Consider the following 27,686-nt stretch of genomic DNA (forward strand, 5'->3'; position numbering starts at 1 on the left):
TGATTAACATGTAGTCGTCCAGAGTCACACAACAAGTTAAGGGAATACTCACAGGAATCCCTACTATCTACACAAACCATACCAGGCTCTGTCTAGAAAATAATGCCAGCCAAAACAGTGGAAAATTGTTTTATACACCAACACACACATATATACATATACATACACACACACACACACACACACACATATATATATTTAACTTCAACAGCTACAAAGATGTGGAAAGGCAAAATGAATTATCTCTAAAGAAATTTGTCCCGTCTATTTTTCCATACCCATGAGGTTCAATAAAGGTGATATACCAAGGACTTTAATATTAAGGAATTTAAAATATGAAGGAATTTAAAATCATAATGGTTATTTCATCATTATTTCAATAACTAGAAGATAATGTTTAATATATTGTTGGGAATTTTATTGACAACGTTATGGAGATAAGTCATTTCTGAAAATGAGTATTCCTCTTCGACATTGATGCAAGAATATGAACTATGAAAAAAAGTGCCAGTCTGCTTCAGTCTCTATAAAAACTAGAAACAGCAAAGGGAGTCCTGGAAACCTCACTCTTAAGAACCTACTTGGTTTAAACTGTGAATTCAAACAAAACAATGTTCATCTTGGCGAAAATTTAAAGATCCATGATACTATAAAGTTATCCTGGGCTTGATTTATAAAGTCATGTAGCTATTTCTTACTTGAAAATAAAATAATGCTGACTAAAAATAAGTCACTAAAAGAATATATTTGAAATATAACTAACAGAATATATATATGTAAAACTATAAATATACATATTTATATACATATATAACTAGCAGAATATTAATAACTAGCCAACATTTTGTTTGTTTTTGAACACACATTTTGTGTTTCTGAACACTTATTATAGGATGTTCAGGAAAAGTGTGAACTCAGTAGGTTGAACTGATCCAACCACGTGCATTCTCAGGAGGCTTGTTTTCCTGACTGGCCCTTGACTGGCACTTGGGAATTGATCTCTTGGAATAGTCTAACTGATACAAACATTTTGTACACTCAGTACCTTGGCCACACTGTACTATTTTATCTAGACAGTCTGTTTAAACAATGTAAATTATGGTGAACCTCTACTTTCCTTCTAGGAGATTGGAGTTTCGGTCACTGCAGTCAGTCACGCAAGCACTGTTATCACTGTCACCTACATCCTCGAACCTCAGTAGAAACCAAGTGAGCTTCCCTGGTAGATAACACTTTGCACATGTTGCTACAACTCATTGCTAGAGGAATTACAAGTGTCCTGTGCAATTCCTCTACAAGAGGGCTCTTGGAAGCTTATCCTGGTTTTCTTCAGATTGCTCTTGATGCACCTTTTCCCTTTGCTGACTTTGCTTTGTGTCTTTTGCTGTAATAAACCATAGCTTTGAGTATAATGCTTTCTGAGTCCTATGATTCCTTCTAGCAAATCACTAAACTTGGGGATGATCTTAGGGACCCCAGACGCATGGAGTTTACAGGATTTTTTCTTTTTTTTTAAGATTTTATTTTTTCCTTTTTCTCCCCAAAGCCCCCCGGTACATAGTTGTATATTCTTCGTTGTGGGTACTTCTAGTTGTGGCATGTGGGACGCTGCCTCAGCGTGGCTTGATGAGCAGTGCCATGTCTGCGCCCAGGATTCAAACCAACGAAACACTGGGCCGCCTGCAGCGGAGCGTGCGAACTTAACCACTCGGCCACGGGGCCAGCCCCGAGTTTACAGGATTTTATTAATTTTAACATATTTTTCATCATTTGAGTAGGATAAGAGGTATAAACCAGTCCACACAATCCTAGTAATCAGGTTTGGCTGGATATATTTCTTTCAATAACATATATTAAAGACTTAGAGAAATATCAAGCTCCTCTGTGAAAGCCATTTAGGGTTAGATGAATATGGTTTTAAAGCAAATCACCATCTAGAATAGGGGTTGGCAAATTATTCTGTAATGGACCATACAGTAAGTATTTTAGGCTTTGTGGGCAATACAGTGTCTTTCACAAATACTCAACTCTGCCATTGTAGCATGAAAGCAACCACAGATAACACATAAACCAGTATGGGTTCCAATAAAACTTTATTTGCAAAGACAAGTAAGGGGCTTGATCTGGCCTGCAAGCTATAGTTTGCCAAGTCTATTTCAGAAAAACTGAGCTTCAATAAAAATGTTTTTTCTCAATTTCTTTTCTAGGTAAAAAAGCTATAGATTAAAAAAATAACAAAACAAAAAAACAAAACAAAGAAAAATACCAAAATTTCTTTCCTCATCACTCAACATACCCTAATATGATACAATAAAAACAAAATTCAAAGAATCTAAATTAGAAGTAGAAATAAATTTTAAAATTCAATTTAGTATTTACTGATATCCACTATGACCTCAGTACACCACCAGGAGTTATGAATAGAAAAGCCAAGTGTAAGACTGCTCACTGGCACTGGGCTATGCCTAAACCGGGTGATGTTCCCCTACATCAGTTTTCTATTGCTTCATAACAAATTACCACAAACTTAGTGACTTAAAACAACACCCATGTATTAGTGCACAATTCTGCTGTGCAAACTTTATCCAGGCAAACAAAAGTCCAGGCATGGCATACTGGCATCTCTACGCAGGGTCTCCTAAGGCTAGAATCAAGGTGCTGATTGGCTGCCTTCTCATCTAGAGCTCAGGGTCCTCTTCCAACCTCATGTGATTGTGGCAGGGTGCAGTTTCTTGTGGCTGCTGGACTGAGTTCCCTGCTTTCTTGCTGGCAGTCAGCTGGGTGCTGCTCTCAGCCTGTGTTATTTTTCACATGGCTTCATGCATCTTTAAAGCCAGTAACAGATAATCTTTTTCCTATAGAATGCCCATGTAACTTCCTGCAACTGGTTCTTACAATCAAAGTTTAAAACATTTAATTTACCCAATAGCTGGATTCAGCATTGCTCAACAAATATCTCAAAGCATGCCCAACAAACTTAAAGCCCCTAAAAATCAGTAAGAGACTTTGAAATAAGCTTTTTCTTAGACAGGATCTTATCTTAAGACCATTTAAGATGATAGATTTCCTGGGATTGACAGAAACTTCATGGGAACACTGGACCAGCAGTAATATGAATCTTTTTTTATGTTTTTTTAAGAGTGGCACCTGAGCTAACATCTGTTGCCAATCATCATCATCTTTTTTTTTCTCTTCTTCTTCCCAAAGCCCCTAGTACACAGTTGTATATTCTAGTTGTAGGTCCTTCTGGCTGTGCTATGTGGGAGGCCACCTCAGCATGGCCTGATGAGCAGTGCCACATCCACACCCAGGATCCAAACTGTGAAACCCTGGGCCACCTAAGTGGAGCATGCAAACTTAACCACTCGGCCACGGGGCCAGCCCTTAATATGAATCTTAAGCATTCAGGTGATGCATAAATTTGAATTAAGTCAAACTGAAAAAACTTTTCTATTATGTTAGGTTCCTAATAATACTTATAAAAGCCCCCAAATCTATACAAATTCCATCCTTCATCATCCACAACTCACTGATTTAATGACAACTATCCTAAAAGAAACTGAACAAGAAATTTCTAATAATCTGAGAATGTAAAATGACTAGAGCTATTTCCTTAAAAACCCTGCTTAAAGAAAAAATTGTTTTCTTAATAGCTATTAATTCGATCTATTTTACTAAAACCAAAAAGAAAAAAAAATAAAGGAATAAAACTTCTAAACTAGACAAAGCAAAATAAGAAAATCACATGCTTTGAGAACTGTCTACCAGTTTTGGCTACAAATCTACCTGGTCTTATCTATTAAAACGGTCTATTTAAATGGCCTTTATTAACACAAAAGGCTTCATCTCCTTGATTAAATTAAGCCTAATTGAAAGACGAGCTGTTCAGACCAAAACAGATGATTAAAACTCAACTAAAAATGAGGACAGCATCTAAAAATAAACTGTCATGAAGAGGCCGGGGTGGAGACGAACAGGAAGATATTCTCTTTTTGCTGGACAGATATAAAAAAGAAGGAAAACATAAGTCAACCTAGATAGATATTTAGACTTCAAAAATATATAAATAAGGAAAAATAATTAAATCGAAACAATTTGGAAATATATAAAAAATGGGACAATTTATATTTTTATTGTTATTCTAGGTAACAAAGTTTAATTGCTTTGAATAGATATAGTCTTTATTTCAGAAGTTTATATGGACAACCAAGGATCTACATAAAGTAAAATAAGGAAATTGTTTTCAGTAGAGCTTTTCTCATGCTGTTTTAACTTCTAGAGAATTGTCAGAATTATCTATTTTATTTTCTTCCACTGAACTCCCTTTTGACCGACTTTCTCCACATCTGTCCCTAATCCTATTTTTTAAACTTCCCTGATGGACAAGAGAAAAAAGATGGCTCAGTAGAAACCACTACCTCACTTAGAATGAATAAAACAACTTAACCTAAAAGAGCACATGACAACAGGTCAACAGCTCATTTTATTTAAAAAAACAACAACAGTAACACATGATTATCATGGTTGACAGTAGCACTTCAAAAATAAACCTAAGGAGTAAGCACTTTCCATGACTTATTTCTCCTAGGCCTGTACCCCAGGACATTTATTAATCTCTGAAAATCATTCTCTTTCACACTTTCTCTTTTTAATTTGTAATTTTAAAAAATGGAACTTAAGTCAGAACATTACATTTCAACACAAATATTAACGTGAGTTCAGTAGAAATTTTAAAAAATAGTAATTTGGGCCTACCCAGAAAATTCTCCTTGATTTACAAATCAATGAAATGATGGACTTATTTTGGATCTACTGTAAATCACTTAATTGATCTAGGTAGAGCACATACTCCATAAGCCTACATAATAAAAAGCATAGAGTTTTTTCTTAGGAAAGAAAAAATTTCAACTGGACGACTGCCAAATCTTAAACCTGGAAATCTCAAATGCTTTGAATGCATTTCCCCTTCAAACTAGCAAAAATAAGGCTAATTACTAATGTGTATCAACTCATATATCCAAGTTTCTCCACACTATCGGGTGAAATTTTTCTTGGATTAGAAATGTTTAGCAGCCAGCCCTATAGCTGAGTGGTTATGTTCACGCCCTCTACTTCAGCAGCCCACGCTGGTGAAGTTCAGATCCTGGGCGCAGACCTAGCACCACTCATCAATAAATAAATAAATAAATAAATAAATAAAATCTTTAAAAAAAAAAAAAAAGAAATGTTTAAAGTACCCTAAATAAGAGTTACACAATGATAGTCTCCACATCTTTTGAAATAAAAACTGGCAATTCAGGGGATTAGTTAATGAAATTTTTAAGAAACAATCGTTTTCTTTTTTTTTTTAAAGATTGGCACCTGAGCTAACAACTGTCGCCAATCTTCTCTCTTTTTTTTTTTCCTGCTTTTTCTCCCCAAATCCCCCCAGTAAATAGTTGTATATTTTAGTTGTGGGTCCTTCTAGTTGTGGCATGTGGGACGCCACCACAGCATGGCCTGACTAGCAGTGCCATGCCTGTGCCCAGGATCCCAACCGGCGGAAACCTTGGGCCACCGAAGTGGAGCATGCAAACTTAACCACTCTGCCAGAATCTTTTTTTAATTAAGCCTGTCAATCAAGAGGAGGTTGTGATACTCATCATTTATCTTTAAAAGTAGAAGCACTATTTAAAATACTCTTGAAATACTACTGTGATGAACTGGAGATTTTTAATCAAGTTTTATAATACAATTTCAGGAATATGTTCCATACCAGTGATCAGATTATTTTCACGTTTACCTCTATTTTCTATAATGAGATCACTAGCTTGATAATTAAGAAATACGTCCTTAAAATCCTTATTCTAATGTAGTCCTCTACCTCTTCCTTTTCATTTCCTTTGTGCCCAGTACTGTACCTAACCCTGGCTAAGAATTTTAGACGTAGTGTTAATTCTTTCAAATCACATGTCATTTTGAAAATTACTGTTCCTGGCACAAAATGGCTCACTTTTGACACTAATTCAGTTAAAAGTAAATTTTAATTCACTGTCACATACGTACAAAGAAATGCTCTAGGCAATATGGGAAATATAAAGGTGAACAAGACACCTTCATATTGATGCAGTAGAAAAAGAACTGGCACTTGCATCAGAGAGACCTGGTTGTAAATTCTAGCTTCAATATCTACTAGTGGTGTAACCTGGACAAGTTTTTTACCATTCTGAGTCTCAATGTCTCAAACTTTAAAAGAGAAATAATAATACCTACTTTACAAAGTCAGCATGAGAATTAAATGAAAGAGTAAAAAAAGGATTATAAAGTCCTTAAGAACAGGGATAGTATCTTGTCTTACTTATCCCTAACGCCCAGTACTCGCTATGTGAATTGTAAGCCTTTCTATCCTTACTCACTCACCAAACATTAATTACATGTTTACTATGTACCAGGCATTGTTCTAAGTTGGGGACAAAAGACAAATAAGACATTTTCTCTTCACTTCAAGAAACTTACAAAATAGAAGAAGGAACAGAAAAGCAGACACTTCAGTAACATAGAGTGACGGTGTTAGAATAGATCTGGGGCATGGGAGGATTCATAGACAGCAAGGGCTCAAGTTTATGGGAAGGAAGGTTGATGGGAAAGTGTTCCCAGGAGAGGTGACTTGCAAATGAGTAGATATTTCACAGGTGGGGCAGAGGATAGGAAGAAGAGGTTACTCTAAGCAAAGATAACAGCAAGAGCAGAAAATGAAGGAATAAAGAGTCCACCATGTTTGGGGAGCTGTGATGTGGTCAGTATGGTGGAGCCAGAGGGCAAAAGATACAAGCAGTTGGGATAAAAAAGGGGCTTACCACACCCCACAAAGTTCCAGGCAGAGCATCTGTAGCCACCTGGTAGAACTTAGACATATATTTATGAACTCTCCCCCGACCTTTTTTTTTTTTTTTGTTAAAGATTTTATTTTTTCCTTTTTCTCCCCAAAGCCCCTCTGGTACATAGTTGTATATTCTTCATTGTGGGTCCTTCTAGTTGTGGCATGTGGGACGCTGCCTCGGCGTGGTTTGATGAGCGGTGCCATGTCCGCGCCCAGGATTCAAACCAACGAAACACTGGGCCGCCTGCAGCGGAGCACGCAAACTTAACCACTCAGCCACGGGGCCAGCCCCCCGACCTTTTTTTTTTTTTGGGAAGCAACCTACTGTGTTCCTGCAGCTTTATTTTCATGATCTCCTTTGATTGTTACTATAGCCCTACAAGATAGGTATTATTACGCTCACTTTACAGATAATGTCCAAAAAGGTTAAGTAATTTGCTCTCAGGTACAGAGCAATGACAACTGGACTCCAACCTGGCCCATCTGAACCCATGTTGCTCAGGCTCTTAACTCCTATGCTCTGTCAGAGTTTTCAAACATTGTCAAACTTCTTTTGACCACAACACACATTTCACCAGCAAAGACATACATGTCTACAATTGAAACAACGGTTTCATGAAGCAGCATATACACTTCAATGGTTTTCATTCTCTTTCCTTTAAAAAAAATCTCTGATTGTAGTTTTTAAGGAGAAGCAAGTGATCAATAGTTCCAGTGTTGCTGATAAGCCATTGTAGGATGAGGATGGAGAGTTTGCCTTTAGATTGAACTTTGCATAGGTCCTTGGTGGTCTTGGGGAGCAGCACTATGGAAGAGGTGGCTGCAGAAGCTGGACCAGAAGTAGAGAAGAGACTCTAGAGACAGCAAACTTAGAGATGCATGTCAAGGAATTTTGCTTTATCTAGGAGCTGGGGAATGAGGCAGAAGCTGCAGGGGAAGTGTAGTTAATAAAGGTGTGAGTTTTGTTAAATATGGGAGAAGAACACTCCCTATCTTTTGCAAGCATAAACAAAAAGCAAATAGGCATTCAAGGCCCACATGACCTTAATTCTCTAATCTCATTTCCTACTGCTCTTCCATAAGAAAGCCTAACTCAGCTATACCAAAACACTGAATTTTCCCCGGAATACTGTTTTTTCCTTTTTTTTTTTTTTTTTTTGCATACTATTTCTTTTACCTAGAATGCCCTTCCTCATTCCTGCCTACCTGGCAAAATCCTACTCAATGATGAAGACTTTGTTCAAGCAACCCTCCATCTATGAAGCCTTTCTTCTTACCCTCAACATTCTGAGTGAATTTTACAGTGAGCACCCACATATCCATCATCTAAATTCTACCATTAATATTTCCCTATTCTTGCTTCAGCATATATCTTCTATGGAGTCTTTCCTAACGCACAGAGACTCTTTTTGTCACAGCCACATACTGTACCGATTTCTATTATTCAATTTCTATGTACTACATATATTTATATACACATCCATCCCTTCTTTGAGACTGTGAGCTCCTTGTAAGTCTAACTTGGTTTTTGTGTGCATGGCTCCAAGAATATAGATTCGCATAGAGAAATTTACTGTGAGGGAATATAAAATGAATAAATTCTGACTACATTACTTACTGAAAACTTCTCTTTATCTGATCTCTAAATAACAACAGCAGAAAAATAACTTTTTTTTTCACAATATACCTTCCCCTTATGTGTTGGGAGCCCTAGGGGCAACTGTTCCATCAGAACAACAACAAAGGGGAAATAAACTTTGCACCACTTCTGCAGCTGATAGAGAAGGAAACTGAAAAGGTTCCTTCTGCTTTAGGAGGAGAACAGACAGATTTCTTTCTACATTAGATATCTCACAGACAAAACGACCCTCCAGAAGACCACAACCAAATTTATAGATACTACTTATTTGACAGGTTAACCACTTCTGTTCTGACCCACTATAATGATTAGGAAGAGACATCTTTTCAGGAGATAATCATGAAATCAGCTCCTACACAGAAAAGGTGAGAATAACAGTACAAAACAGACGAGAAGTGCAGAAAACAGGAGAGGATGGAAGATAAAACAAATGGAGATTTCTTTCCATTCTGTTAAAGGAAAAGACTCTCATACAAAACATCTTTAAAAATAAAAACAAACAGAAAAACCAAAAAAGTCACTGCTGGAAATTAATGAACCTAATATGAGCAAAAGGGAAAACAGCACTAAACAATAGGAACTTTTTTAGACTATGGTGAAAGTGTTTTCTTTCCACGTGTATTTTGTTCCCCAGATAATCAGACTCTTAAATATATCCCTAGAAAATAAGTTCCTCCTACAAAGTGTCTTCTTCATAACTGCCATTCAGAACACCAACTGCCTATCATGACACAGCAACCAAGAAACATGAGGCTTGTGTTAGGGACAGTCAACTTGTGATTTCCTGCTAGACTTTCTCAATTCAGAGGATGATGAAATGGCCTAGTGTTGCAATGCATTTATGACTTTAGGCAAAAACACAGGGCATCCAAGACAGAAGTGGCAAAGAGAATAGTGCCCAGCAGGAAGTTGTTCCTACAAAGGAAATTGCAGTTTCTAAGATGAAGAGGAAGTCGAGAGGGAGAATTAAGTGTCTTAAGAACTTGAGAAAATATTGAAGAAACTACTTGTGGTCTCAAATAGAGTTAAAATATTAAGTAGTATATTCAGCTTATCATTAATTATAAATCTGAAACTTTGCCAATGTAGTTTGGGGTAAAGCTTGCCCACAAAAGGCAAATCATATCCATTAACTGTCTTTCTGTGAGGAGCTGCCACTCTCCTTCTTTATTCCCTGCAGAAAGCTTTTCTGGAAAAATATCTGATGTTAATGTCAACTGAAAGGGACAGAGGAAGAACACTCTCACTCATCTGCTCCTACACACTCTAAGAATCTTGGGCACGTTTCTCTTCATTTCATGATGTCCTGCAATGTTCTCTTCATAAACAAACCTGTCCACCAAGAAGTTTTTACTCTCTATACAACAAAGGGCTAACTTCTCCTAAAGTTTATTTCCACTTGCCCATGAAATGTATCCTAGTCACAGAAAACACAAAATAGTCAGTTCTTTAGCATTATATGAAATAATCGAAGCTATCATTTTTAGTTTAATACAACTTTCATAATAGGCCTAAGAAACCTCTGGTAGAAGTTGTTTCCATCCCCTTCATCTGTAGACATTAGAAACTCAATAGGAACTTCATATCCCACCTACTTATCTCTCTTTTTAATTTTTTTATCATGTCCAGAATTCCTTTCCTGATGCTTATAAACATTCACAGAACAGACCTTTTTCACCATTAAACAGAAACTGAGTGTTGCATATATGTTTTTAGGTAATAATAGGCTTTACAAATACTTAATAGTGGTATTAACAAGAAGGAGACTATTAACAATTTTTCATGAAAGATCACATGTGACTTTCTTTTCTATGTATAGAAAGTAAGTGTGAACTATTCGCCACCATGCGCCTTTTCTCTTTTTATATCAAGACCCACAGCACACTCACTTTCACAAGACAATATGAGGCCCTGAGGATTTACTTTTTATTCTAATTATTGAAATCTTGTTTTAGTATTCACTATTTTACTATAAACAATCTGCACTCATGAGTGGGATCTCCCTAGCTAAACCATCTTTTTGACTTCTCAGATCACCCATTGATTCCCATCATCCCACAATTTCTTTTTTTTTTTCGCTTTTTCTCCCCAATCTCCCCAGTACATAGTTGTATATTTTTCTTTTTAGTTGAGGGTCTTTCTAGATGTGGCATGTGGAATGCTGCCTCAGCATGGCCTGATGAGCGGTGGCATGTCCGCGCCTGGGATCCGAACTCGCAAAACCCTGGGCTGCTAAAGCAGAGCGAGGGAACTTAACCACTCAGCCACGGGGCCAGCCCCTATTCCACAATTTCTAATGTGGCTTTTGAATCACTGTGATCTTGTGATCTCCATATTCCTTCCTTCCTTGTTTTTCTTCAACTGCCTTTTTTTCTCCAACTAGTATTTCACAATTCCTTCCTTACCTTCATTCATTTAACAAATACTTGCTGAATACTAAGTACTGTGCTAGAGGAGGCTGCTACAACATTGAGTAAGACTCAGGTTAGTTATGGACGGGGCAGGGAATAATCTGTTACAACACAGTATACTAAACACTATGAAAGGACTAAGGACTATGTGCTACAGGGCACCTAAGAAGGACACAAAGCCAGACCCATGATGGGAAGTCAAAGAGGGCCACCAAAGGGAGGGACAGGAGGCTTTTGGTGGTGAAGACGAAATTGTGAATACTCTAGGACACACCAGTGGGCCAGTGGTAGAATTTCTTGCCAGCTATTTAACTTCTATATATTCTCATATTCCCATTTTCTCGTATGTGTGAGTTTATGTAACAGTGTACACTACCTGTACCCTTCAACTGCTGTTCATGAACTTTGCATTAGTTCTCTAATGCTGTGTAACAATACACCACAAACTCAGTGGCTTATGGCCACACTCATTTATTAGCTCTTAGTTTTGTAGGCCAGAAATCTTGCACACTTTAACTGAGTCCTCTGCTCAGGGTATCACAAAGCTGAAATCAAGGTGCTGGCTGGGCTTAGGTCTCCTCTAGAGGCTCTGGAGAAAAATGCAAGTCTAAGCTCACTCTTCTTGTTGGCAGAATTCAGCTCCTTGTGGTTTTATGATTGAGGTCTCCATGTCCTTGCGTGCTGTCGGCTGGGATCCACTCTGAGCTCCCAGATGTCACCACATTCCTTGCCCTGTGGCTCCTTTCAACTTTAAACCAGCAATGGTACATAAATCCCTCTTCTGCTTCAAATCTCTGACTTCCTCTGTCTCTGATCTCTAGACTCAGATTTATAGGGCTCAAGGGATCAGGTCAAGCCCAGTGAGGATAAACTCTCTTCTTAAAGTCCACTGTGCCACATAACAAACCTAATCATAGCAGTAAACTCCATCCTAGTCACAGACCCAGGGATTATGCAGGGTACAGCAGGGAGTGGTGATGTTGGGGGGTCATTTTAGAATTCTACCAACCACAATTTATACAGAAAACACAAAACTTGGCATTAAAGTACTTAGCATGAAGGAAGCATTTTATGGCACTGATTAGAAACAGGGCACTTAGGTTCTCTCTATTCAAGGATTTTACTTTTCAATCCTGACAGTACAATAACCAAAAAATTATAGACAACTCTCACATTAGGCTGCCAGCCCTTTTATCCTTAATCTGCTCATCTTTACAAATGCCTAAGAGAGATTTATATTTGAATATCTCACTCAACCTCACATGATAAAGCTGAACTAATAACCTTCCCCTTCAGAGTTACTCCTTTCTCAGATTTCCATTATACCACCAGGCAGCCAGTACTCCAGGATCTCAGCCTTAGCATGATTATTTTATTTATCTTTTACCCTATGTTCTCTTTGACATCAAACTGAACTGAAATCAATTCATCAATAAATCTTCACAACTAATCTTCCTCTCCATTCTCAAACATACTTTATGTCTAGAACAGGATCATTAGAAACACTGGTCTCCTGACCTGACCTTCTTGCCACTTTCTCCTCTTTCACGTGCACACTGGTCACATCCTACACATGCCTAGCAATAAAATCCCCACCACCACACTCAAGTATTTTCCACTCAGGAGCCACAGCCACCCCTTATTCCAGCCATGGATATCAGAACTCTTCATGCCAGCACTCAAGGCCAACATTCAGCTGTTTCCTGGGCCCCAAACTCATACTTCAAACCCCATCATCCAATTCCACACCACCGTCAGCCTCTTAGACCTCACCTTTCTAGTCCTAGCCTAAGGCCTCTGCTTAGCCGCTCTCTCAGTCAGATGCACCTGAGCCTTGAGGGGTCAGCCAATGAGTAATTAGGGTCAGTAAGTGGAGCCTGCCATTGAGTAATTAAACAACTGAGCAGACCAAACCAACCAGTGGAGTTAGTCCCTCATCCAGGAATAGGTTCCACACCTTACATACAAGTTTTATTTTCCATACTTTGAAGTTGTAAGATCACTAACACTGCTTGGTGAATGTTAACTAGACCTATTGTGGTGATCATTTCACAATATACACAAATATCAAATCATTATGTTGTACACTTAAAACTAATATAATGTTATATGTCAATTATACCTCAATAAAAAAAGAAAGGAAAAAAAACAAACAGAAAAACCAAAACATTGCTTGGAACAATAGCCAGGGTTCTTCAGATAGCTTTTGGCCCAGATTAGGCCAACAGGACGGCAATGGATCTTCAAGTGAACTTCAACTGAGCGTTGCCAAGAGGCTCAAGCCTGATCAAGTCTGGGTCTGGGTCAAGGATGCAGGAGGCAGCAAAAGGAACACCCAGCTCACAGTATCCTTGGTTTGATAGCCAAGAGGGCAGAAGCCATGCAAGAGTGTGGAAGAGGCTAGGGTCAGTTTCAAGTCTACACAGGATTAAATGCGATCACTTACTGTTCTAGGCAAAATGCACAATATACTCTCATTATGAACCAAATGTTTTATTTCATAATTAACTGAATAATACTTTTATAGGAGTAATAATTGAGCACAGAGAGCTCTTCTGCATGTTTTCCTTTGAAACAATGATTCAAGTATATTTAGAACACAGATTCCTACCTTCGAATGAATGCAGTAGATTCTGTAAAGGCACATCAGACACATTCCTTTATGTCTCCAAAAGAGCTTGCAAGAACTTTGCCGGAAGAGGGTGATTTTCTTTTATCTACTGAAAGAGAGAGAAAAAGAAAGAGACAGAGAGAGAGAGAGAGAGAAAGAGAGAGAGAATAGAAAACCACCTAGACAGCACGTAGTCAGTAGGCCACCAAACTCTCCTGACTAAATGGAGCTCTGTGGCCCCAACACGGAACTGCATAGAGCATGTTTCTGTTCTTCTGAATAGCAAAATGAGAATAAGTGTTTTCTTAAAGTATAATTTCAATAACATGAGTAACTGTCTATTAGGCTTCCAAACGTAAGCATGGAAAGTAGCCATCCAACAAGCTTCCTTCTTGAGAAATCACTGCCTGAGGCTGGGACAGGGGACAAGGAAAGAAGGGAAACCAAGAAATTAAAGAGTTTGAAATAGTCTTCTGCCTAAATAAATTTTAAAAACAGCCGTAATTTCTATGCATTTTAATTCCTTCAGAGATACTTTTGCTTCCTGAATTAGCCTATGAGACTCAGCTTACTGTAACATGACCCTGAAAAACTCACTGCTCTATCAGCTCACTAGGTAGAGAAGAGGACACGTGGGTGGACCACTTCAAGATGGGACAGGATTTGGTAAGTACAGATTTGATCTTTATGAGGTGATCCCAACTACAAAAAAAGAACACGAGTAATGATGGGTGGAAAGGGCCTGAATTCTCCCTGTTACATTTTATTTCTCAGGCTGTGTAGATTCATGAGCGTTCATTATTTTTCCTCTTTACATTTTTGTGTTCCTAATTTATTTCATGTTGAAAAAATAAAGAGGAAAACACAACATATACTCTAGAAATAGTAGAAATCTGATATGGTCGACATGTAGAGAAGTGCAGTCAAAGAGCATGATGGGAGAAAGGGCAGTCCAGGAGCACATGTTGTGTCCCTGATGAATGAGGGTCCCTTTATTCCTCACATTCATCACTAAGGGCCAGCTCTCTCAGACCACAGTGAGACAATTAAATAAAATCTGGCCTCAGGCTAGTGTTCCTGCCCTTGCCTGTGCCCACAGGCCCTGAGTCCTAACCTCCCCAATAATGTGCTATCTCCAAGGCAACTCTCCTATCAACTTTCCTGCTCCTCAGCATGGCTCGTCATCTCAGCAACTCACAAACCACAGAATCATCTGTAAAGCTTATTAAAACAAGGATGGCTGGGCCCCACTCCCAGGTTTTGATTCTGAGGTCTGTGGTAGGCCGAAGAATCTGCGTTTCTAACAAGTTCCCAGGTGGTGCTCCTGTTGCTGGTTGAAGGACTACCTTGGGAGAACTACTACTCTATGTAGCACTCACATCTGAATATTTGGCTTTGATTTCTATATGCCTAACATAGCTTTATCCAGCCCAAGCTTGTAATCTCTTCTGGGACGGTGGACTTCCTAACTGAACACAAGGGTTTGCCATCCCCACCTAGATCCTTCCTGGGAGCCATAGTATGTCACAGATCCACAAACCAGGATCAATGTACACTCATCTTGTCTCCTACTTACTAATGCTAAGACAGATGGAAGGTACTGAGTAAACACTAAACTGAATCATTAATGAAATGATTTTTTGTCATGACAAATTCATATAGTATTCTACCATTCACAAAGCACTTTCATCATTATGTTGCCCCACTTGAACTTGATGACAAGCTATAATAGTAGATATTACTATCCCCACTTGGGGGGAAGTCAGAGAAGTTATGAACCTACTTGACGTCACAGCACTACTACTTTAGATATCTCCTTTTATGTAACTATGGTCATTTAATAGATTTATCAGTTGTACATTTTTTTTTTACAGTTTCATCAGCATCACTCATCACTTATTTTCAATATTAAAAAGCACAACAGCATTTAAGCGAGGTGTGAAACATGTGAATGCTCACCATAAACACTAAATAAATATTGGTTGAGTCAGAGTCTTATGCTACCATAAATGCAAATAGCACCAAAGCAATGTTTGTGATCTGGCAATCCCAAGAACAAGGCTGACAGACACAAAATGCCTTAAAGCACAGGACACAGACTGGTAACCAGTGGACAAGTTCTTATTTTTGTTTTTTGCCCTATAGAGTTTTTCACTTTTGGTTTTTATTTTTCATTTGAACTAGGTGCTTACAAGTAGAAATTGGGAGATTTCACATACAGATCTGGATTGATAGCTTTTCTTGAAATTGAGAGGATCTGGCAATGCTGGAATCACATACTTACTTACAAGGTAACAGTTGGCTGGATCTTACTAACAGCTCTTGTGCTCAGCCAGGGCAGCCTTTCCAGTCAGGCAGGGCCCTCTCAGGCCTATTGGTGTGCACCACCCACCCGGGTCCACAGGCCTCCAGCCCTGGAGTTTGTTCTTATACAGTTAAAATGGATCAATAACAAATAAAACGAGCAGAATAAATTTCTCCAGGCTCACTCAATTACAATTTGAGAGTGATATAGTTTGGCTGCTTAGGGACTACTGAGAAATAACTAGCCACACAGCAATGAAACTGAGAACCTGATTCTTGTTGCCTGTCTTCTGAGAAAGCCAGTCTCTCCAATTCCATAAAAGAAAGTGATAAACTGTTCCAGGCTCTTTCAAATAGTTTTACATACATGCATACATACACATAACATGATATGGAAGCCAATCCTGATCACACTTTTATGGCTTGTTGTCACTGAGGATCTATTTTTTGGAGCAGGAGAAAGCTAACAGTACATTCCAAAATGAGAACCACCATTCAAGACATATTCTTGAGACACAAAAAATATACACACAACACACATAAACAATGACAATACTTTCTTCAGAGAAAGGATGCTCTCTACCCTAAAATGCAGAATACTTACAAACTGTATAGGGCATAATGTCAAGTGATCAAAATCTCAAGTTTATTTGCAGTGGTTAAGTTGATTTTCCAGGAAAAAAGGAAAAATAATCAAAACAAATTCATACTCCACTCTCATCCCCATAATATCACTATCCTATATTCATCAACCTTCATTTCCCTTTTGCCCCTGGGGGTATGGCCAAAAGGAAGGCAGTCTCAGGTTCCTTAACATGCTCTGATTCGTATAACTGGGACCTGAGACACTCAAACTCCAAAGAGACCTTGACCTGTGGTGCTTTTCAAAGAAAAGAACCTGTATGTTAGTTCCTATATGGAATTAACACAGTGTCCCAACACAGTGATGACAGAGGTGATAATAAATTCTTCATCTAATGTGCCACAGTGAATAATGTAAACCAGAACTATTTTAACAATTTATAAAAGAGTCTGAGACTTCTGTATCTCATTCTCATCACCAGATGTCTCTGAAATCCCAGTCACATTAGAGTTTGGTGTCTTAAAATGAAAATAAATTATACAAAAGTGTTAATTCTCATTGTCTCCAGCTAGAGAGATTATAGAAAATTTATTGTGATTATGAGTTAACACAGAAAAAAACTCAATAAGAGGTAGGGGTGTGGGTGTGTGTGTGGGGGTGTATCCTATCTCCTAACTCCTTAAATGTAAATATCTATGGGCAAGACTAATACCCATAAAAAAGAAAGGAACACATTCGATGAAAACAAAATCTTTAAAATTTTCCCATTGAGGGGCCAGCCCAGTGGCATAGTGGTTAAGTTCCGCATGCTCCGCTTCAGCAGCCTGGGTTTGCAGGTTTGGATCCCACATGCGGACCTACACCACTCATCATCCATGCTGTGGCAGCAACCCACACATAAAGTGGAGGAAGACTGGCAGCCGGCCCAGTGGCATAGTGGTTAAATTCACTTGCTCTGCTTTGGTGGCCCTGGGTTTGCAGGTTCGGATCCCAGGCACAGACCTAGCAGCACTAGTCAAGCCACACTGTGACAGCATCCCACAGAAAATAGAGGAAGACTGGCAACAGAGGTTAGCTCAGGGCCAATCTTCCTCTCACACACACACACAAAACAGTGGAGGAAGATTAGCACAGATGTTAGCTTAGGGCTGATCTTCCTCAGCAAAAAAAAGAGAGAGGCCCATTGAAGTAATATAAGGGTCAGATAGTGCTCTTGAACTGAGAAACAAATTCTTAGACAATCTAAACCAATTCCATTCCATGTTTAGAGACAACTACAGAGAGAAAAGATATGAATTTATTTAATCATTTTCTCTTCACAAGATACTGTGGGGTAGGCATAGGGAGATCTCAGCCTCAAAACTTAATCTTAAATTAAGCAAATCTGTGTTAGGTCCTGTCTCCTGCCACCACAAGAAAATGGGCCAAATTCAGGAGTGAGCATACACTGTAAATCTATCATTTTTGACATACTGTTTTGGGGATTAAAAGTGAGATAATTTCTCAATATTTATTTCTTTTAAAATTTTGAAAAATAAAATGGTCTGCCAAAAGCCCAATTTGTTTGTTAACAGATTTGATAAATAAGGATGGCAACTCTTACTAGGTTGAATAGCAAAAACTGTCAGAATAAAATACACGTAAGTCGCACGTATTTTAGTGACTTAACACTCAAAAATCTACCGAAACCACAGATGAGCATATTTATATTTAATGCTCTCTGATATCATTGCTTTCATACAGCTTTAACACACTACAAGCTCAACACATAAGAAATCTCCTTTTCTTTCTTCTTGTTCCCTCCCCATTTCCCTTCCCAACTTTTTTCAGAACTCCAAATTCCAGATTTCAAATTTCTTTCTTCGAGGTGAAAAACAAAACAAAAGCACATATTTATGGAAATGAGTTTGAGGCTTATCATGCTTTCCTTCTTAGAAGTTCAGCTCAATAAAACAAAAGAACTACAAATTGTAGGGTGAGAAAAATAAATGCTATCTTGCTCCATCAAACCACAGAAAGAATGTAACCCATAACCAAAGTGAAATGATGGAGTAAAAATAAGACAAATGAGAGAAGCTTGAATTAAGTAAATTTCCTCCTTCTCTTAGCCTTCCTAAATCCCTCCACTCAGTCCTTTTTTCAGGTAGACATCCTAGAACGTAGTGGGCTATCTTGAAAAACTACAAGATACACACAAAGCAGAGCAGAGCGTTGACAGTCTCCCACACAGGTAAGATAACCATAAGCAAAGCGAGTTGTGACAGGTAGTTAGGTAGTAGGTTTTGGGACATAGAAACATGTGGAATGATTTCCCCTCCTTCAGATCCAAATACCAAGGTATACCAAGGCCAAGAAATTTGGATGGAAGACTCTAAGTAAAAGATGCAAGTTAGTATAGAAAGTTTCATACGTTCCCTTATAAGCCTAGTTGATACATTTGCACTTTCCCCTATTCCTTAATTTCCTACTTATTTAACAATCAAAACCTTTTAGATGAGCACTTAACTTAAACTGACTAGTAGAACAAAGGAAATTCTTCTTCTCTTATGATCTAATTCAAAGACTATTGGTTGTCCTCATCAGTCCCTTACCAACAGAGAAATGCTGAGCAAGATTTTAATTTGAAACATCGCCAAGTTATCCAATAGGCAAAACAAAGACAGTAATATCCATCTCAACAGGGTCATTGTGGAAAATGAATAAGAAAATATACGTAAAACAGATTCTGTAGCATTCCTACATATAAGGGAGGTACCCACAAAATAGCAGCTGTCATTACTATACAAGTTTTAAAAACAAGTTCACCATCCAAAATTTTCTAGGGCTTTATGTAGATAAAGTAGTAAGCTTTTTTTTTATGTAGTAAGCTGTATGTCTTACTTTAAGTATCTGATGCAACCCCTCCCTGCCTCTCTCCACCACAAATGTACTATCTGTTTAATAATGTTTTTCATTAAAATTTCTTCTGGAAATATAAGCTATACAGATCATAACCACATACTCAACCCATGGGACGTTAGCTTTGTTAATGAGCAGTCTACTTAAAATTGAATTATTGTATAAAATCCTGGTAATAGGTTTTCAAATGACCAAGGCATGTGATCATGCATGCTTATTACACATTCATTTCTTTAACCACTTTTCTTAATTAAGTACAGAATCTTTCTCCATTTAATTTTTCTCACAGTTGAAAATTCTGATTACAGGATGCATATTCTGTTAAGTATTCTCAACTACAATATGAAAGCTTCAGTACTGATGGACACTCTGAGGGAGCTGTCACTGAATGAGAAATTATGCTCCTGCAACACACCTCCAACCCCTTAACTTTGTCCTGTCACCCTCATTATACGTGTAAACTGTCTGATAAAAGTAGAGAAATTTATGGGAACAAATACAGAATCAAAAAATATCATCAATTCTACTTTCATGGGAATTGAATATTAATTATATTTAGTTATGCTTTCACTACAGATATAGGGATTTAATTCATGAGAATATGAGTCTCCATATACTCCATCAGTATATTGCCATCAGTTTTTTAAAAAAATGTCTGCCACTGTCCATCTGCATGCCTTACCTCTACTTCACTCATTCATTCACTCACCTATTCACGATGATCTTGGCCCTCAAGAAACTTATAGTCTAGCTGGGGAGAAAGCAGGCAAAGCAGTGACTACTGAAGCCATGACAAAGCGCACTCTGAGAGCAGGAGGAGCGCCATGGTGATGTAACTCCCAACATTCACTTTTAACCAACAACTACAACACACCTCTTGAGGGAAGAGGGGAAGGAAGTAGTATACTCCTTCCAGCATTTAACATCTTAAGGTTTTTTGAGAAATTCATACATATTCAATCTATATTAAAAATATTTAATACTGTCCAGAGGTCCTGAGAAGAGCAATAAATGAGTATTTTTGAGAATGGAAGATTTCATGAGAAAAAAAATTTCTTGCATTCATTGGCTGGAAGTATGTTTGGTTTTAAATACTTAATATATATCTGTAGAAACTTCTGTTTGTGATTTATTTGCTTTGTTTATTCTTTTATATGTAAAATAGGTTCCCAAACCTAAATGTTCCATCATTACATGTTTGACCTGTGACTGTTATCCATTACTTGGCCAGGTTTTGAGTACATGGTGAACAGCTAAGGACAAGGCATCCTGCCAGATTCTAGAAAGTCATTAATGAATAAGAAAGACAGTGATCAATCACAGAAAAGAAATATTATCAGACATTAGCAAAAAAAATCACATATTCCAATCGATACTAAGGCAAGCCTTGTCTAAAACCTTCAGCAGGGGTCGGCCCCGTGGCCGAGTGGTTAAGTTCACACGCTCTGCTTCGGCGGCCCAGGGTTTCGCCGGTTCGGATCCTGGGCACGGCCATGGCACTGCTCATTGGGCCACATTGAGGTGGCGTCCCACATACCACAACTAGAAGGACCCACAACTAATATATACAACTATGTACTTGGGGGATTTGGGGAGAAAAAGCAGAAGAAGACTGGCAACAGTTGTTAGATCAGGTGCCAATCTTTAAAAAAAAAAACCTTCATTAGTAGCAACACAAACTTAATCACCTTGGCTAAACACTGCAATGAACAGGAAAAAAAGTTACCTCTTGAGGGTCTAGTGAGCTGATTATAAGACGTTTGTTCACTCATTCACACATACTGCAAATTAAATATTTTTAGGAAAAAACTGTTTAAATATGTATAATTTTCAGGTAAAACTGCTCTAATCCTTAGCCTTCCGTGTACTTATTGCATTTTGAGTACAACAGAGTCAATGCATTTCGGTGACTGGAAACAAAGATGGTAAATGAGAAAAATAAAAACTGAGCAAGACTCATTCCAACGAATGAAGGAATGAATAAAATACTTGAAGATGGATATATCTTGATAGGTATACATCCCTTATCAAACACTGTATTTTTCTTGCTTCTAATTCACCTTTTCCAATTTTTAATTCACATATATAACTGAGAAGAGTACCTTCTGAATACGTGTTTTCTTTAGCAGTAAAAAGTAACACTTTAAATGACACAGCAGAGTCCATGTGGTGCATATGAGATACTCATCTGGTAAGGTTAGGAGAGCTGTGATATATTTCACCGATTCAAGCATGGCAAGTCAATAAACAGACAAGAAGGTAGTATCAGTATCAAACCATTGTTTGTATATGAAGCCTTGAAAGAAAATCCCTATCTCTGAAAAACAAAAATATTAATAATCTCATTTTAAAACAACTAATTCTCCAGACCCACCTAACACGCAAAGACAAGAGGAGCATTTCTCATTCATTTCAGAACCTACACTGAAACTTATCTGAATAAACTTGACCCTGGTTGGCAGCAAATCAGCAATCTTAGTCACTGAATGACTTAACAGAACACTGTGTTCTTGGCATAAGCACAAAAAAAGGTGTTGAAACCCACACTAAAAAGAATCTCAGCTTACATTTTAAGTCAATTTTTAAATCTGATGATACAAGATACTTAAATACGATAAGGGATTTTCAGTCTTTAGTACATATTTATTTCAGGTAATTTTTTATCCTTACTCCATTTGGGTAACTTTCAGTCCCTCCCTGAACAATCACAGAACCCTCCCCCAAGCACAGTGAACCCAAGCTCTGGCCCTCCTCCTGTGCCTCCTCCTCTCATAACAAAGTTCCAAGGCACCCTGAGCTGGTATATTAGGGAAGGACAGCAAGTAAAGCCAGAAACAATGTATTGACTCACTTCTGCCGAAAGCCCTGGAGAAAAATATGGGCCACAGTTCAATTCTGTCATGCGATGCAGTTAGAACAGGTAAAGGTAATAAAGTTCTGTCATTCCCATACAAGTTATGTTAACTCACCTACAAAGGGAAGATGCAAACGAGAAGACAAATAAAATACAATTTGGCAGGAAGTTTATATACTTTCTTTCAGGAAAAAACACTAGTCTTCTCCTTTAGTTTTTGCCATCCTCCTTTTCTCCTACTCAAAAATCCAGGTCTCCAAAAATGCCATCCTTGGTATAACATTAGGATAGCTCATTCTCACCATTAGCTGAAGCAGTTCACAATCACCTCATACTCGGAGGAGAATCTACACGAGTCCTCGAGTGTACAGAGTGAACAAGAGTCAAACCACAAAACATTTAGCAGTCTACACTAGCAGAAGTCACGAAGGAAATGACAAATATTTGTTCGTTCGTCCTTAAATTTTAGTTTTTAGTCTTAATTCTTTACTATTTTTACAGATCTCTGATTTTACAGCAGCACATGTCCAATATCTAGGTCAAAACAAAGAGGGGTATAAAGTCTCTAACTCTGATGTTGATGTTTTTATGGCCTAGACTCTAGATGAAGACAGAAGTACATAGTCAAATGATATTTTTCAACATAGTAAAATGTTAAAGGATTGACCACTTATTCTTTCCAAATTGTAAAACACTTGAAAACTTATGTTCAAAAAGCAAGTTTTAAGTAATATTAGCACAGGAGGTCAAAGAAAAAAAATTGTACACAGTTTACCTTCAAATAAAAGCTTCTTTTTTCAATCAAACATGATTTACTCAGATGAATATTAAAACTAATCTAAATATCTTGACACCAACTGATACCTACAGATATATGGACCACAAGCGTGTTTAGAAGTAAGCCTAGGCTTAAAATTTTCTATAGTTAAAAAGTCAACTTTACTGTACACTTCTACACTAAGACCATCTAATCAACAACAAAAAAAATATCATGTTCACTATATTAGTTAATTTTATATAAATAGTCATTTATATGGTACATTTGCTGAAAGGATATACTCTCTTATAGCATTCCACAGTATTAATACGGAAGCACTTCAACAATTTAGACAGCCTTGGCACTAGAATTACAAAAATTCTATGCAAAGACCAACCTGATAATTCTTCAGAAACTATTCCAACTACACAGAATAATAGAAAAATGAATCTACCTGCTTCTAGGTGTGTGTATGAAGCTTATTAAACACACAAGAACATAAAAGGATGATGGCAACCTCAATTAAGAGAAGAATTTTAAATGGCAGGAGTATTTTTTTAACTTTATTCTGATAAAATTTTAGACATACAGAAGTGTTAGAAAGACAATATAGCTTCTATACAATCTTCACCCAGCTTCTCCCTATGTTAACATTTTACATAACCGTGGTACAATTAGGAAAACTAAAAATTAACATTGGTACAATATTAATTATACTAAAGGCTTTAATCAGACTTCCTCAGTTTTTCTGAAGGATCTGCAGGATCTGATCCTAGATCACACATGGTATTCAAATGTCATTGTCTCCCAATTCTCCTCCCATCTGTGGATGGTTCTTTTTTCCTTATCTTTCAAACTTAGCACATTTGAGAAGTATTGTTCAGGTATTTTATAGAATTTCCCTCAAGTTGGATTTATGTAGTATTTTCTCATGATTAGACTGAGGTTATGGATTTTGTGGTGATGTGCCCTCAGATCATCATATCGGAAAGTACCTACCAATGTTTTATTATTATTAACGTTGATCACTTGGTTAAGAGGATGTCTACCAGGTTCAACATGTAAAGTTACTATTTTTCCCTATGTAATTAATAAATATTTTGGGGGAAAACATTTTAAAGTCATACAAATATGTCCTGTTTCTCATTAAGTTTTGCCCACTAATTTTAACATTCATTGATGAATCTTGCCTTCAGCAACTATTACTATCAGCGTCTAAAGATGATTTTCTATTTCCTTCATTTCTTCTACATTTATTGAAATTCTTCTCTAAGGAAAATTGTTCTTTCTCTATTATTTATTTACTTATTCAATCATGTATTTATATCAGTTCAGACTCACGGACTTTTATCTTATTCTTTGGGTTATAATCCAATATTATCATTCTTTATTGCATTGTTTCAATTGTTCCAGCTTTGGCCACAGAGAACACTTTCAGATTGGATGTGTCCTGTAGATAGTCTGCCCCCACACCTTTTTTGAACACTTCCTTATTTTCTAGCAACACAATATACTCCAGGCTCATCTTCTATTTCTGTTGCCCTGGTCACAGATTCAGCCATTCTTCTAACAATCCCTGGTTCCCATTATTGGTGTGTGGTATTAGAAATCACAGTCTAGGCAGGAGATGTGCTTGTTGCTCACTGCTTCTAGGCCCCGTCAGTGGACAGAGAAAGGAAATTACATACACATACATACACATACATACATACACACACACACACACTCTTACTTATTTCTATATTTCTTTCTTGAATGTATCTACCTGTATACATATATATTTTTTAAAAAGAAAGCACTTAAGCTCATACTGATAGATTCAACACCAATACAGCAACATACAGTTCATTTTAGCATTTCCCATTGCTTACTTGTAATTTCATTCTCCCCAACTCTCAATATCTACAAAGTAAGCTATAGTTATTTGTTCAACAATAATAATTTGTTCAAAATTGCTAAGCTATGCAGCTGTGAGAAACAAACTTATCAACTAGAGTACAATGTTTGTATACAGTTCTTTTTGTCTTTAGCCTTATGGTATCCAGCCAAACACTGTTTTCCAAAGTTTCTTATGTGAGCTCCCTTTCCCTTAAACCCTTCAGTGCAATTATATCATATAACAGTTTGTACAGCATTCCATCTTGGGTTCTCCTGACAATCTGATTTATCTAATTCATTCAGTTGAATGTGAACAGAGTAAAACTCACTCTTTGAGGTGTATAGTTCTGTGGGTTGTGACAAATGCAGAGTTGTATATCCACTGCCACAATATACGAAGGACAGTTCCCTTACTCTAAAAATGCATGTTGCCCCTTTGTAGTCAATCCCTTAGCCCAAACGTTATCAGCCACTGATCTGTTTTCATTATGATAAAATTGGTTCTGACTTCTTTCATTTGGCAAAATGCATTTAAGTTTCATACCTATTGTTGAATGGATCAATAGTGATATTAACTTTCCTTCTGCTAATTTGGGCTTAATTTGTTCTTTTTCTAGTTCCTTGAAGTATAAAGTTAGGTTATTTGAAATCTAATTTTTAATATTTGCATTTATCGCTATAAACTTTCCTCTCAGAACTGCATTTGTAGCATCCCATAGGTTTTGATTGTTGTGTTTTCATTTTCACTTGTTTTGAGATAATTTTTTGTTTCCCTTCTGATTTCTTCTTTGACCCACTGATTTTTCAAAAGTATGTTTAGTTTCCACATATTTGTAGATTTCCAACTTTCCTCCTATTGATGTCTAGTTTCATTCCATTGGGGTTGGAAAATATAGGTGGTATGATTTCAATGTTCTTAAATTTGCTAAATTTGTTTTGTGTCCTAGAAAGTTTTGTGTACACTTTCTAGCAGAATGTGTGTTCTGCTGCTTTTGGGATGCAATGCTCTATGTACATCTCTAAAGTCCATTTGGTCTAAAGTGTAATTCAATTCCAATGTTTCCCTGTTGATTTTCTGTCTGGATGACCTATTCACTGCTAAAAGTGGAGTACTGAAGTCCCATACCATTATTATTATTGTTTTCTTGACTATTTCTCCCTTTAGATCTGTTAGTATTTGCTTAATATATTTAGGTGCTCTGATATTGGGAGCATATTTATTTATGATTGTTATATTTTCTTGATGTGTTGAACTGTTTATCACGATATAATGACTTTGTCTCTTGTTAATCATGTTTGGCTTAGAGTCTGTTTTGTCTGATATAAATATGGTTATTTCACTTTCTTTTGATTTTCATTTGCATGGAATATCTTCTTCTATCCCTTCACTTTCAGTGTGTCTTTAGAGCTCAAATGAGTCTCCTGTATACAGCAAAAAGTTGGGTCTTGTTTTTTTATCATCCGGCCACTCCGTTCCTTTTGATTGGTGAATTCAATCCAGTTACATTTAGAGTGATTACTGAAATGTAAAAACTTACTAATGCCATCTAATTGTTTTCTTTCTGGTTGTTTTTGTATTGCCATTTTTTCCCATTTCTGCCTACTTTTGTAAATTGGTGGTTTTCCTTGGTAGTACGCTCTCTTTTTTTCACATTTCATGAATCTATCCTGGATTTTTGCGGTCACCACGAGGCTTACATAAAACACCTCATATATAAAGTCCATTTTACACTGATAGCAACTTATCTTCACTCACCTATAAAGTCTCCACCCTTACACTCCTCCTCTTTTATATTTTTGATGTCACAATTTACCTCTTTCTATGCTGTGTATTTGTTGAATTATACTAGCTATAGTTATTTTTAATACTCTTCTTCTTTAGCCTTTATACTATCATTAAGTTGTTAACACACCATCCTATTATAGAATTAGAGTTTTCTGAATCTATGTTTTTTCACCTTTACCAGTGTATTGTATGCTTTTGCATGTTTTCATGTTGTTGATTAGTGTCTTTTTAATTCTACTTAAAGAACTCTTTTCAGCATTTCTTGCAAGGCAGGTGTAACTGTGATGAACTCTCCCAGCTTTTGTGCATCTGGGAAAGTCTGTATTTCTTTTCTTCATATCTGAAAGTTAATTTTGCTGGATAGAGTACTGTTGGCTGTCAACTTTTATCTTTTAGTACCATGAATATGTCATTCCACTCTCTCCTGGCCTGTCAGGTTTCTGCGGAGATATCTGCTGATAGCCTAAGAGGGGTTCCTTTGTAGGTTACACTCTTTTTTTGCCCTGGCTTCATTTAGTATTCTTTCTTTAGCTTCGATTTTTGATAGTTTTATTATGATATCTTGGAAAAAGTCTTTTGGCATTGAGATAGTCAGGTGATGTATTAACTTCCTGAACTTGGATGCCCAATTCTTTCCCCAGGTTTGGGAAGTTTTCAGCTATTATTTCTTTAATTTAATTTTCTGCCCCTTTCTCCTCTTCTCCTTCTGGAGTCCTGATTATTTCGATGTTTCCCCTTTTGATTGAGTCCCAGAGGTCACAAAGGCTTTCTTCACTCATTTCTATCCTTTTTCTTTGTTCTCTCCTAACTATATTATCAAATTCCTATCCTCTAAATCACTTATTCGATCTTCCATCTGTTCTACTCTACTACACATGCTCTCTATTGTATTCTTCATCTCATTCATTGAATTCTTCACCTGCAGAATTTCTATTTGCTTCTTTTTTATGATTTCTCTCTCTTTTGTAAAGAATTCATTGCATTCATATATTTTTTTTCTAACCTCATTGAAATTTATTTCTGAATTTTCTTGTAGTTCATTGAATTTCTTCAAAACAGTGATTTTGAATTATCACCTAGATCACAGTATTCTGTGCTTTTGGACT

The 27,686-nt window shown here is 37.1% G+C and overlaps 1 protein-coding gene across 38 annotated transcripts in view; it reads right to left on the minus strand.

The window, feature by feature from the left end:
- Positions 1 to 27,686, minus strand: part of SPIDR (scaffold protein involved in DNA repair) — a 472,184-nt gene that overhangs the window by 337,332 nt on the left and 107,166 nt on the right. For 2 of the 38 annotated variants that reach the window (XM_070631687.1, XM_070631689.1), the window contains exon 1: positions 20,015 to 20,156. The exons of 35 other annotated variants lie outside the window; for them this stretch is intronic. Coding sequence is in view for 1 of the 3 variants with exons in the window: in XM_008527969.2 (XP_008526191.1) it covers positions 13,521 to 13,565 (45 nt within the window). In the remaining 2 variants the exon portion in view is untranslated. Of the gene's footprint in view, positions 1 to 13,520; positions 15,405 to 20,014; positions 20,157 to 27,686 lie in introns of those variants that run through there. One more of the 38 variants, XM_008527969.2, reaches the window with a different exon arrangement.

The sequence above is a fragment of the Equus przewalskii genome, chromosome 8 (assembly GCF_037783145.1).
Source record: "Equus przewalskii isolate Varuska chromosome 8, EquPr2, whole genome shotgun sequence".
In the NCBI taxonomy this organism is placed as follows: domain Eukaryota; kingdom Metazoa; phylum Chordata; class Mammalia; order Perissodactyla; family Equidae; genus Equus; species Equus przewalskii.